General features: G+C 33.4%; 1 protein-coding gene across 1 annotated transcript in view; it reads left to right on the top strand.

The window, feature by feature from the left end:
* Positions 1-9,002, top strand: part of DYNC2H1 (dynein cytoplasmic 2 heavy chain 1) — a 71,036-nt gene extending 62,034 nt beyond the window's left edge. The window contains exons 30-34 of the mRNA XM_082843969.1: positions 1,358-1,477; positions 4,498-4,648; positions 6,372-6,577; positions 7,779-7,961; positions 8,523-9,002. Of these exons, the coding sequence (XP_082700095.1) occupies positions 1,358-1,477; positions 4,498-4,648; positions 6,372-6,577; positions 7,779-7,961; positions 8,523-8,711 (849 nt within the window). The 3' untranslated portion in view covers positions 8,712-9,002. The remainder of the gene's footprint in view (positions 1-1,357; positions 1,478-4,497; positions 4,649-6,371; positions 6,578-7,778; positions 7,962-8,522) is intronic.
* Positions 9,003-14,053: the final 5,051 nt, after the last annotated feature.

Below are 14,053 nucleotides of genomic sequence, written 5' to 3'. Positions count from 1 at the left end.
CTCAATAAGTCTTTGTTCTTTTTTTTTTTCTTTAAAATCTGAGTTGTATGAGATGATTTAAATGAACAAGTAAACTTGAAACTAGTGCATTTATAGTACAACTATTGATTAATTGGTTCTGCAGGACTAGAAGTGAACTGTCAAAAGCCTATTACAGTTATACAGCTAAAGCCAACAGCAATAGGATGTAACACATTGAATTGTAATTTTTAAGTTCTAAAGGTATCTTTCAACTGCAAGTCAGGGCCATGCCTTATCATGCATGTATCTACAGTTTAGTAAAAAGTCCATTCCTGGTTAGGCCTCAACATTTTATTGGATGTTGAGTATATAAATCAAGTGGTTGAAAGGATAGAAGGTTTGTTAAGTAGCTCCCATATTTGGAAAAGAGATTTGTTGTTTTTGCTGTTGTTTTCCTTTCTTGTGATTTTATTAGGACTGGATGAACAGAGAGAGAAAGAGCTTTTAGCAGCTGGGTGTAGTGCAGCGCTCCGGGAGCTCTTGTGATGATTAGCAGAGTAGGTGTCTGCTGCCGTGCACTGAGAGCTTCTTACTCTTTAGCTGCAGTGGCTTTTGAACTGGGCAAAAGTTTGTGCTGTTTTTAATACTGGAAAGTGCTCTAAAGATAAACAGTAAAAAGCTAGAACTTAAAAAAGGTAATGATGAAAAACTATTTAAGATTGTAGTTTTTGCTCTTATATTTTATTGCAAATGATACAGTTTTTAAAAGTTAAGTAGTGATCCTTAAATATTCATGCTATTTTTATTAATCATCATTATTATTTTAACTTTAGTTTAAACTTTTGTTATTTTATCTATAATCAAATGAGTGAAAAATGTATTGTTTTGACCTTGAAACAGAATTAGTTTTGTTTGAAGAGGGATCTTAACTCCTTAAATAATATGGTTCACCTTAATGAAGCAATCCCTTCCTATGGTTACAGCTTTCTGAATATAAGATCATCAGGATAGTGTGAGCCAGGGGACTTACCTAGTCATTGTGACTCTAATTTATTGGCCCAGCTATCTAGTTTGATTTATCATAATGATGAAATGAATGGGTTAGTTTTTAAATGTTCATGTTTTTTTGGTTTGTATAGATGGTGATAGTGATAACTAACTACAAATTTTTGAGTTTTCACACTTAACATTATCCCAAGAGGTGAAAAAATAGTTTTCTTCATTTAAATCATTTATTAATAAAAAATTATATACCATACAACACATTTTGGGAGTGTGAGAGTCAATAAGAAATTATAACCTTCCTCCTGAAATAAAAGAATAGAGTCATTAGCTTGTGTTTTTGTTTTATGACTTGTGTAATAAGAAATAATATATTTTCTAATTTTATTTTCAGACTTGGTTAAATGATTTAGCCTTGGAAATGAAGCAAACTTTGAAAGAGTTGTTGACGGAATGTGTTACTGCTGGACGAAGTTCTCAAGGTGCAATTGACCCATCCTTTTTCCCTTCACAGGTAAGGGGGCTTATGTCTAGAGTACAGGTAGGCATGGTGTCATTGGAAGATCCCTGACCTAGAGGTCAGGAGGCTTAGACAACTGGGATCTTTGTTTTCTCTTTATCTAACAATTAACATTGACTAATTGCTTAATATCTGAGTCTCAGTCCCTCAGCTGTTAAATGTGAGGGAGGAGCAGCACAATAGTGAAATTCTCTTCTAGCTCCATTAGTTTGCCATAATTCAGATGCTTACAAGCAGAAGGCCTGCTGAGATCTAAGCTACCCAGGCCATTGGGGAGTGGAACTGGGAGGCAGAATTAGTCATGTATTAGTTTCCTGGTTCCAGATGATTAGTCCATCATTGATGGAGAGGCACAGGATCTCTAACATTGTCTCCCACCCTTCCCATGGACTCATCTAGGAGGTTGGAGCTGGTGGGAATTTAGTAGTGTTAGTGTTGGTCTGAAACATAATCACAGTACTTAACTAGAACTTTGGCAGGGAAGAAGAGCACTAGGTTTCATGGTTGTTATAGAGATTGCTACAGGTCAGTGTTCATAGGAGCTCATTCCTGAAACACTGGATGCTAGATATGTGTCTTACAAAACTTGTTCTGGGCCTTATTAAAGTGTAGCACTAAGACTTGGGTTAGATATCCTGCCTTGTTCAGGATTAGTTTTATTGCTGGTTGAGACTAACACTACAGAGGTAAGACATCAGGAACTTTAGTTCTTAGGGACTATGAAAGGCAGGCATTGAGATGTTCTATGATTTCTCACAGGAAAATCTACCTAACTATTTTTTGCTTTTCAGATTAAAACATTTAGTAGCTATTGGAACAGGGTTTTATGTTGGTTCTTTTAAAGCATGAGAAATTAAATAGGAAACTTGGAACATTCTGGATTCTTAGCCATTTTATCACTCATATCATTTTGTATCTTTTAGCTGTTTAAGTCAAACTAAAATATGTTTAAAAACTCTTGTTCTTAGAGAAAAATAAAAGTAGTCATTGATGAATAATAATGCCATTGAAAGTCAGAGTTAAAATGCTTTATTATCTCTGGAAATGTTTCCTAGTACTCTGTCAACTTCCAGGTAGGATTTAAATTGACTTAGAGTAAAAGACACAATATTAAAAAATATACAAAAGTAAGAATTGCATAATAATTAGATTGAGTAAATGACAGTTATATCAGGAGATATACTGGGAGCTACAGGCTAAAGAATGTTGCTGGATTTGAGCCTGAAACTTAGTTCTGGGCTCTGAGCAGTCAAGTAAAAATATGAACTACTAAACATGTATACAGTTCATAATCTATCAAAACAAAGAATTCTAGTTTATTAGCAGTTAATGTTAAGAAAAAATTATCTCAAGAGCATTTATATAAGGGGATTGAATAGTATAACTGGTTACATGAATGTCTGGTACAGGTTACTGTGTACTATTAATTCAGTTCTCTAAAGACATCTTTGTAAGGACCTGAAATAATGTAGAGAAAGCACTTTCTGGTCTGGGAAGGAGGCAGCATGATAAAGTAGAAAAAATCTGACAGACCTTGGTTCAAATCCTACCTTTTCCAGTTATACTTTGAGTGATTCCTTTTGACACTTAGTTAAGAGGGTATAATAATACCTCCACGGCAACTCATTTTGAAGGTTAAATTATATAATGTTTGCAGAGCACCCTTAACGACCGTTACATTTTAGACAATGTTAGTGTTTGTCCAGGTATCTTAATGGTAATGTGACACGAGAATTAGGTAAGACTGTATCTTGAGCATCATTTCTGTTAGCCTCTCATAGAAATCGTATAGCAGACTGTTAAAAATTGAGATATCGATGTGCATTATTATTAAAATTTATTTATAATACAGAAATTCAGTAGTATTGCCTGAATGGAAATCCATATATATGACTATTAGTTTCAAGGTGGCAAGTGAAGATTTTCATATGAAAATTAAAAAGCGAAGTCTTTTCTCACAAAGCAGATTTGGATCTGTTTAAACACTTCACCATATACTTGATTAAAGAAGCTGGTGAGTTTTGTACTACAAAGTATGAGAGGTGACTTCGCCCTGCAAAGTTACTAATTGGCTTTCTCTTTTGTTAAAGAACTTAATGTGGTATTTGTACAATGTTCTAAGAGCAAACAGCAGCTTAGCCTGCTATATTAAGTATTAAAATTATATATAGATAATGGATTAATCTGATAAATAGAGGCATTTGATGATATTTTCTGGATGCTAAAAGGTATATATAAGAAAAAAACAATCTGTTCAGTAGTTAATTGGTCAGTAGGTTTAGTGTTTTTATACAATGATGGATCATGTCTTTAGTTTAAAGGAGGTTATTGGTTTTCCTTGTTCATCTAAGAACTGTATCAAAGTATTTTAATACAAGTTTACAAAATCTGGTGTTTAAATGTATCATTTGCTTTATCAGTAACCTTGCTATATTGATAATATTATAGAAATCCTCTCAAATGGCATTAATATTTCATATTTTATGTAAACATGAAGTTGATCTGTATTTAGTTTCTGTTTATGGGTATTAGACTGAAAGATTAAGACAGACTTTAATTTAGGATAAAATTGGTGTTTTGAAATTGTAGACTTCAGTAGTATACTGAGAGATTATTTTGGAATGCTAGAAGATTACTCTTTTTATTAAATAGAATGCATCATACTCTGTTATCTTTGCATCTTACTGGTTAAAAAGAAGCCATTTATGAGGAGAGTCATGGGAAGAAAGTACAAAGCACTTAGGTTATAATAAGCTTGGTGGGCTCTAAGACCCAAAAATAGGCCTATAGGAGAATAGTAAAAGATGAGCTCTGAGAAGTAAGCTTGGGCTGCATCACACATGCTTTTTCTACAAATGTATTGCTCTATTAATATATGAGGTGCCAGTAAGACATTCAGGTAGAGAGGTCCAATATGTAATTGGAAATTTGGAAAAAGGTATCTTTCCTTAAATTTATAAAATATTTCTAAGTAAATTCAGCTTTAAAAAATAATTTTTCTCTTTATTCATTAGATATTATGCTTGGCAGAGCAGATTAAATTCACTGAAGATGTAGAAAATGCCATCAAAGATCATAGTCTTCATCAGATTGAAACACAACTGGTGAATAAGTTAGAGCACTATACTAACATTGATACAAGTTCTGAGGATCCAGGGAATACTGGTATGGGAAAATATTCCATTTTCTGCCTACTTTTGGGTTATTTGAACATTTTTTTAGTATTCTATCTTAATTTATCTATTGTGCTTTTGTCTGTCAATCAATCATCTGTGTGTCTATTTTGGAGGTTACTTTAGGAATTACAATATACATACTTTTATATTGTACTTAGAATCAATAATTTACTATTTTAAGTGGAATGTAGAAACCTTACCACCATATGGGTTTCTTTATCCTCCCCTTTTTATGTTGTTTTCAATGTCTATAGATATCTATAGACATTGAAAACTCCATGAGATTATAATTTTTTTCTTTAACTGTCAAATGTATTTTAAAGGACCTGAGAATAGTCTATTATATTTATCTAGATGCTTACCATTTCTGTTGCCCATCCTTCAACCTCCAAGTTTCCTTCTGCTGTCATTTTCTTTCTTTGAAGAATTTTCTTTAGTGTTTCTTTTAGAGCCCATTTACTGACTATGAATCTTACAGATTTCCTTCTCTTGAGAATGTCTTCATTTCACCTTTATTATTGTCTTTTCTGATGTGAGTTGATTTTTTTGGTTCTTTTCATGTTGAATGATTTTGGATTGTATCCTGGACATTTTGCATATTGTGTTATAAGAGTCTGAGTCTTATTTAAATTTGCTGGATAATGTTGATATTTTTCTGTTAGCAAGTGATCTTGTTGGGTTCAGGCCACAAGTTTCAGCCAGCTTTCTGTGGGTTGTGGTTCCAATGTCTGTTCTGTCTTTGCTACACTCTTGAGATCTTCCCCACATGTGTGCCACCTAGTGGCCAGTTATCAAAGTCTTTGGTTTAATGTTTAGGATGAGGTCTGCACAGCTCAGGCTGAGCTCAAGAGTTCATAAAGTTTATAGGGTCATTTTCCCAATCTTCTCCCCTTCCATGGTCTTAGCAGTGATTTTGTGGTTCCCTTGGGCTCCTCTTTTGGTCCTCTGGCCAGAAAGCTGGAGTTTCATGTACTGTACTCTCCTTCACACTTTCTGTGACTGTGCTCATGTCTTGGACCAGTTGATGGGAGAAAAGAGAGAAAAAGAGCAATTTGAGTTAGTCCCACTGTCTTGGGATCATAGCTCCTCTGATTTCAGAGGACAGTTCCCTTCCTTCAGAGTTTTAGGCATTTCTGGGTCTCAGCTGCCAGCGCTGAGACTCCTTTTCTGCTTTTCAAGTCTGAGTTAAAAGCCTTCTCCTGGACCTCTCTCTGTCTACACCAGTATGGGTTTCTGGCAGCATTGAATCCAGGCCCATGGATATAAGAGAGGAAAAAGAAAAAGAAAAAAGGTAAATTTACCACTGGTTTGGTGGCACTTCTAATTCTTCCCTTCCCCAATTTGCCTGATACTCTTTACTTTTTCAGAGTCCTAAACAGCAGTTCAATGTATGTTGTCCGTGTTTTATACCTGCATTCAGAGGGAGAAACAGGCTGAGTGTGTTTACTCCCTTGCATAAGGAACCAGAACCCTGGTTTCATTGAATTTTAATATCTTAGTTTTCACACACACAATTCTTATTGGTGGATTTGACATTCTTTTGACTTGCATGATATATATTACTATACTATTCAAATGTATCATGAAATTACCATTTAAATTCATTTATTGAGAAATCATGTGTGTGTGTGTGTGTGTGTGTGTGTGTATAAAGTCATAAAGTACATAAATCACAGGCTAACGTTTTCCCCAATTATTTTAATTGTATACAGAATCTGGCATTCTGGAGCTTAAACTTAAAGCACTTATTCTTGATATTATTCATAATATTGATGTGGTGAAGCAGTTAAACCAAGTTCAGGTTCATACAACTGAAGACTGGGCTTGGAAAAAACAAGTTAGATTCTATATGAAAAGCAATCACACATGTTACGTTCAAATGGTGGATTCTGAACTTCAGTATACTTATGAGTACCAGGTATGACTTGTGGCAGAAATGTTTAATTTTTCCAGTTAGAAATTATTTACTTTAAAGGAAATTTGCTATTGGATGAAAGAGTTATTTTAGCTGTAACTTTTAAGAATTTTTTTGTGTTATTGTCTTCTATTTCATCATAATTAAAAAGATGTTATATTGGAAAAAATTCTATATACAAAAAAAGTTAACATAGTGGCAGTGTTGTGCTGAATTCTCTAAATGTACCTTTTCTTAGAGCAGTATTTATTTATACAGATTGAAATATAGTTTTAATCTAAAGAGAATTGAATATTAGGCAACCTCAATGGAAACAATTTGGTTTGTGCCTCCTTTTACAAGGCCAAAATTAGTGCAATTGTTAATATGTCAAAGTACGTTTGTTAAATATTCTCAGTTTGTAAGGTAAAAGAATTTTCAAGCAAATAACCTAGCTCATGTAACGTGTTCTCAAAAAATCCAGCTGTATCCTCTCTGCCTTCTTCCATCATAGTGAGTCAATCATAAGGATATATTTGACATTTATATTAATAAGCATATGTCAAGAGAGTTGCCAGCTAGCTCTTTCAAAAAGGAAATGTATTTTGAGACCCAAATCTGTCCACCTAAATTAAAGAAAAACTCTATAAAATGCAGGTTGAATTGGACTCTATTTGCGCTAAAATTTAGTAGCAATTTTGAGAATTATTTGATAGGTTAAGATTATTAATTTCATAAGGAGTTTTTCAAATTAATTATACTTTGAGGTTTCCAAAGTAGTTCTGATTTTTGAAGATTGTAAGATTCCAGGAAGTAATTTACATGAATTTTAAAATACAAAATAGGCTGATTATTGTACATAATTATATTGAATTGTATTGGAAAGTGTATAATTGTATACAGTTTCTGGATTTGCCTGCCTTAGAGGTATATCTTTGTGACATTATCAAGAACTTGAGAGACTATTTGGAAAACCTGACAGTATGTCAATTGAGGATAGAATAAAATACATGCTTGAGAAATAACTAAGTTTAATTCCAGTTTGTGCTTTAGAAAGTTTCTTGAATTACTAAAAAAATTTTTGTATATTTTTTCTGTTAACAACTTTAAACTATTTTTTGCCTTTTTAAATTTTTAACTAGAATTGCTATTTAACTACACTATATAATATTTGCACATATTGAATAGAATATGAATATTTGAAATTTATATTTCTCTTGTGTAGGGTAATGCTCCCAAGCTGGTTTACACTCCACTGACAGACAAGTGCTACTTAACTCTCACTCAAGCCATGAAGATGGGACTTGGAGGAAATCCGTACGGACCAGCTGGAACTGGAAAAACTGAATCAGTAAAGGCTTTAGGTGGACTTCTTGGAAGACAAGTTTTAGTTTTTAATTGTGATGAGGTAGAATAAATAATTATCAAACGCTATAATAGTGTCTTAGATGTTTGGAATAGTTTTCACATACTTACATATGAAATGCTCTATTTTAAAATCACTCTTCTTTTAAATCACTTGAAAGTGGATTTTATTTGAGAAGTAAAATGGAGAGAGGTTGCACATAGTGTAGTCCAAAAACTTTTCTAAAGAGAACTATTACATAGAAATAATTTTAAATACAGAATGAAGCTTTATATTAGAGTAGAGGAAAAATCTTAAATTCTTATTAAGTTACCATTTTCAAAACATTGTGTGTATTTTGACTTAAAGAATAACTGAAACAAAATCTTATACTTGTTTAGTTCTGTGTACTTTTCAGAACACTTTCACATGAATTATTTTGTTTACTCCTTGAAACCATCCTAGGTTTTGAAAGAGTAGCTATTTAATCTCTGCTTAAAAAAGAACTAAAGAGGTATAGATGGGTGAAATGATTATCTTCTCACTAAATGACATAAAGTATTAAATTATTATTAGAGATTTTAATTATTTTTATTGAATATAATTTTTATTGTTATTTTTAAGGGCATCGATGTGAAGTCAATGGGACGAATATTTGTTGGTTTGGTGAAGTGTGGGGCCTGGGGTTGTTTTGATGAATTCAATAGACTAGAAGAATCTGTACTGTCAGCAGTTTCTATGCAAATCCAGACAATTCAAGATGCTTTGAAGAATCATAGAACTGTATGTGAACTGCTTGGCAAGGAGGTATAGCATATATTGGGAATTTAAAGAATTAAACTATTTTATAAGACTTTGCGTTACTCATACTCAGGCAAACAGTCTATCTTTATTTCTCCTGGCACCTCTGTTGCTAATTTGTGACCAGTGTGTTAAACCTTTTTACCTGTGAATTGTCTCTGAGTTTCTCACCCTTTTTGGGTCCCGTTTCCACCATTTATCTTCAAACTTTTTTTTTTTTTTTTTTCTGCGGTACGCGGGCCTCTCACTGTTGCGGCTTCTCCCGTTGCGGAGCACAGGCTCCGGACGCGCAGGCTCAGTGGCCATGGCTCACGGGCGCAGCCGCTCCGCGGCATGTGGGATCTTACCAGACTGGGGCATGAACTCGTGTCCCCTGCATCGGCAGGCGGACTGTCAACCACTGCGCCACCAGGGAAGCCCCATCTTCAAACTTTTGATATTGAATAATCCAGTTATAATAATATTTGCTAACATTTATCAAACACTCTATGCCACTGTGCTTAGTGCTTTTATGCATTGTTTCATTTAGTACTCATAACAATCCTTTGACTTAGGTACTATTATATTTTTTTAACTTTATGGATGAGGAAACTAGGGCTTGATATGTTAAACATAAGAAATGGAGCTGGAAATTGAACCCATGTCTGTCTAATTCTGAAATTCATGTTTTTAATCACTATTCTGTATGAATCTTAAAACAATAAATACTTAACTATTCTTCTGTTGCTCACTTCTCCCCATAGGAGGTATACATTCATGTCATTAGAACTTAAACTTATTTGTATGTAAAACATAGATTTCTCTATATAATGTGTAATGGTGAATATACTGAAAGTTGAAAGAACTGAAATTATCCTCTTCCCCATAATAACATTTTCCCAATACAAGTTTTTCAGGGTAGACCAAGGAAGTAGGACCCCTTCTAACTTGCCTGTTACTTACATGATGTTTCAACTCTTTCTTAACAAAGAAAAGAGAAATTCTTCAGTTTTTACCTCTCTGTCATCAAAATTTATTTTCTACCCTGTTCATTTTTTGTCAGTTCCTCCTCTTAGAAAGAAAAATTGTCCTTTTTCCCAACTCAAACTAATTTTTCCATCTATACTTTGGAATCTGCTTCCAAGGGACCTTCTCTTCAGAGTTATCTCTGTCCTTCTACTCATTTCTCGTTGGCTTTTAAACATAATCACATATTTTCCTTCTTAATAATGTATTATATTATATTAGATATAATGATACTGTAATATAATATTTAGTATAATAAAACATAAGCGAACCTTCCCTTAATTCATCTTTCCTTCCAACCACACTTTTTGTTTTCTTTCCTTTATAGCCAGGTTTTTTACTCTAGGTATTTCTACTTCCTGATTGCCCATTCATTGTTTATACATTATAATTCTGCCTTTCTATTAGTGCTTTGTTGAAAATGCTCCTATTAGATACTCTCATGATATTTTGCTCTTATAGCATTTATTAACTATGATTGCTTCTTTCAAATATTCAATAGACTATAAACTCCAGAAGGGCATAAACTATTACTGACTTTTAGTTCAGAGTTATGTTGTCTCTGTGTACTTAGCAAAGTGCCTAACACAAGGAAGGCTTTTAGTAAACATATGCTGAATGAATGAATAGACATTCAAACTAGTTACCATCACTTAAACTTTCAGCCTCAAAAAACTGATTGTAAAGAGCCTCTATAAAGTAGTGTAGTTCCTAAGGAGTTTATTATATGTTGAGTAAGGAGATGTTTAGCACACTAGTGGTTGCTTTTTGCTAAGGTATAAGATGTATGTGTAGAAATATGTCACAATAAAACTTCTATTTGCAATATGTTTTATAGTTATAGTTTCAAGTATTTGATGCCTATGTTTTAAATTAATATTCCAGGTAGAAATAAATTCTAATTCTGGAATTTTTATCACTATGAATCCTGCTGGAAAAGGTTATGGAGGAAGACAAAAACTGCCTGATAACCTTAAACAGCTTTTCAGGCCAGTAGCCATGTCTCTTCCAGACAATGAGCTTATTGCAGAAGTTATTCTCTATTCAGAAGGCTTTAAAGATGCTAAGGTGTTGGGCAGAAAATTGGTAGCTATCTTCAATCTATCCAGGTGAGTTTTCCTGTTTTAAATATTTTAATATTTTATAGTTCCATGATTGATCAGGGTTATTAATGACCATTTTCCACATTTGTCCAATTTACCTATTCAGTGATTTTCATATTGGTGATTTTCATAAGTACAATTTTGTATTGTACTCAAGGTGTTGGTAAGAAAGATTTTAGTTTGAATAACAGAAACGTCTGGCTCAAAACTGCTTGTTTTTCATAAATACTATTAATTCAATTTCACGTTTTTTCTGCAAAATATTTTTATTGGAGTACTCCAGCTAAATGATACTTACTAAACTAATTTACCAGCTGACCACTCAAAGCCTACTGTTGTTTGGAGGGAATCTTTCACATTTTTTTTTTTTTATGTCTGATTTCTAGTAATAGAGATTGACTTTTAGCTTCTTTGGACAACCTAGAATTCTGGTCCATATTACTTAAGAGACAGTGAGAACTAGAGTGTCAGAGATTGAGAGCAAGATGGATTGATTAAAGACTTTAGGAATAAAAGTAACAGGTGGTTATCATTTAGTGTCTTCATTAAGATGATAGCCAGTTTGTGAAAGGTTTATCCTGATCCTTGAGAACCATCCATCTTTAACATTTTACTTGAGTGATTATTTTGTGTTGCTTGATTCATTTTTATAAACTAATGTAATATTAGGAATTATTTCTATGTGTTAGTAGTTAGATTCTGTATTTCTTTTAATATGATTACAAAAATAATTTCTTATAGCTATTTGATGATTTATGATTTCCATGTCTTTACCTAAGAGAACTTTTGACACCTCAGCAACATTATGACTGGGGTTTGAGAGCTTTGAAGACAGTTCTGAGAGGAAGTGGAAATCTTCTTAGACAGCTGAAGAAAACTAGTGTTAAACAAAAAGGTATGATTCATTATGCCAATTATAATCTTATTTTTTAAAATAAGTTTTAATTTATTATAGTTTTAGATTTATATAAAAGTTATACATATAGTATAGAGGGTTTCTGAATATTACGTTCTCCCAGTTTCTCCTGTTGTTAACATCTTACATTAGTATTGTACATTTATTGAAACTAATGAACCAACATTGATTCATAATTTTTTAATAAAGTCCATAATTTATTGAGATTTTTCCTAATTTTTACCTATGTCTCATCATAACTTTTAAACATGCATTAAATATTTAATAGTTGTGGTATATAGAGGAATAGTCTAGTCCACTTGTGCTCAATCTTTAACAGGCATTAGAGTCACCTAGAGGCTTGTTGAAACACAGATTGTTGGACCCCACACCCAAAGTTCCTAAATTGGTAGGTCTGGAATAGAATCTGAAAATTTGTCTAGTCTTGAAACAAGAACAGAAACCTTAGAAACACATGAAGATTTTCTCTTTCAAAGATAGTATACTAAACAAAATTACCCTTTTACTTTTTTTTTTTGAATTTTTAAATTTAATTATATATTTATTTTTATACAGCAGGTTCTTATTAGTCATCAATTTTATACACATCAGTGTATACGTGTCAATCCCAATCTCCCAGTTCATCACACCACCACCTCCACCACCACCCCCAGCCGCTTTTCCCCCTTGGTGTCCATACGTTTGTTCTCTACATCTCTGTCTCAACTTCTGCCCTGCAAACCGCTTCATCTGTACCATTTTTCTAGGTTCCACATATATACGTTAATATACGCTATTTGCTTCTCTCTTTCTGACTTACTTCACTCTGTATGACAGTCTCCATATCCATCCACAGCTCAAGAAATGACCCAATTTAGTTCCTTTTTATGGCTGAGTAATATTCCATTGTATATATGTACCACAACTTCTTTATCCATTCATCTGTCGATGGGCATTTAGGTTGCTTTCATGACCTGGCTATTGTAAATAGTGCTGCAGTGAACATTGGGGTGCTTGTGTCTTTTTGCATTATGGTTTTCTCTGGGTATATGCCCAGTAGTGGGATTGCTGGATCATATGGTAATTCTATTTTTAGTTTTTTAAGTAACCTCCATACTGTTCTCCATAGTGGCTGTATCAATTTACATTCCCACCAACAGTGCAAGAGGGTTCCCTTTTCTCGACACCCTCTCCAGCATTTGTTGTTTGTAGATTTTCTGATGAAGCCCATTCTAACTGGTGTGAGGTTATACTTCATTGTAGTTTTGATTTGCATTTCTCAAATAATTAATGATGTTGAGCAGCTTTTCATGTACTTCTTGGCCATCTGTATGTCTTCTTCAGAGAAATGTCTATTTAGGTCTTCTGTCCATTTTTGGATTAGGTTGTTTGTTTTTTAATATTGAGCTGCATGAGCTGTTTATATATTTTGGAGATTGACCCTTTGTCCATTGATTCATTTGCAAATATTTTCTCCCATTCTGAGGGTTGTCTTTTCATCTTGTTTATGGTTTCCTTTGCTGTGCAAAAGCTTTGAAGTTTCATTAGGTCCCATTTGTTTATTTTTATTTCCATTACTCTAGGAGGTGGATCAGAAAAGATCTTGCTGTGATTTATGTCAAAGAGTGTTCTTCCTATGTTTTCCTCTAAGAGGTTTATAGTATCCAGTCTTATATTTAGGTCTCTAATACATTTTGAATTTGTTTTTTGTGTATGGTGTTAGGGAGTGTTCTAATTTCCTTCTTTTGCATGTAGCTGTCCAGTTTTCCCAGCACCACTTATTAAAGAAACTGTCTTTTCTCCATTGAATATCCTTGCCTCCTTTGTCATAGATTAACTGACCATAGGTGCATGGGTTTATCTCTGCGCTTTCTATCTTGTTCCATTGATTTGTGTTTCTGTTTTTGTGCTAGTACCATATTGTCTTGATTACTATAGCTTCGTAGTATAGTCTGAAGTCACGGAGTCTGATTCCTCCAGCTCCGCTTTTTTCCCTCAAGACTGCTTTGGCTCTTTGGGGTCTTTTGTGTCTCCATACAAATTTTAAGATATTTTTTTCTAGTTCTGTAAAAAATTCCATTGGTAATTTGATAGGGATTGCATTGAGTCTGTAGATTGCTTTGGGTAGTATAGTCATTTTCACAATATTGATTTTTCCAGTCCAAGAACATGGTATATCTCTCCATCTGTTTGTATCATCTTTGATTTCTTTCATCAGTGTCTTTTAGTGTCCTGTATACAGGTCTTTCGTCTCCCTAGGTAGGTTTATTTCTAGGTATTTTATTCTTTTTGTTGCAATGATAAACGGTAGTGTTTCCTTAATTTCTCTTTCAGATTTTTCATCATTACTA

The sequence above is a fragment of the Leucopleurus acutus genome (assembly GCF_964270905.1).
Source record: "Leucopleurus acutus genome assembly, chromosome: 8".
NCBI lineage: Eukaryota > Metazoa > Chordata > Mammalia > Artiodactyla > Delphinidae > Leucopleurus > Leucopleurus acutus.
The sequence above is the reverse complement of the archived record's forward strand: the minus strand, read 5'-3'. Positions and strand labels throughout refer to the sequence as shown.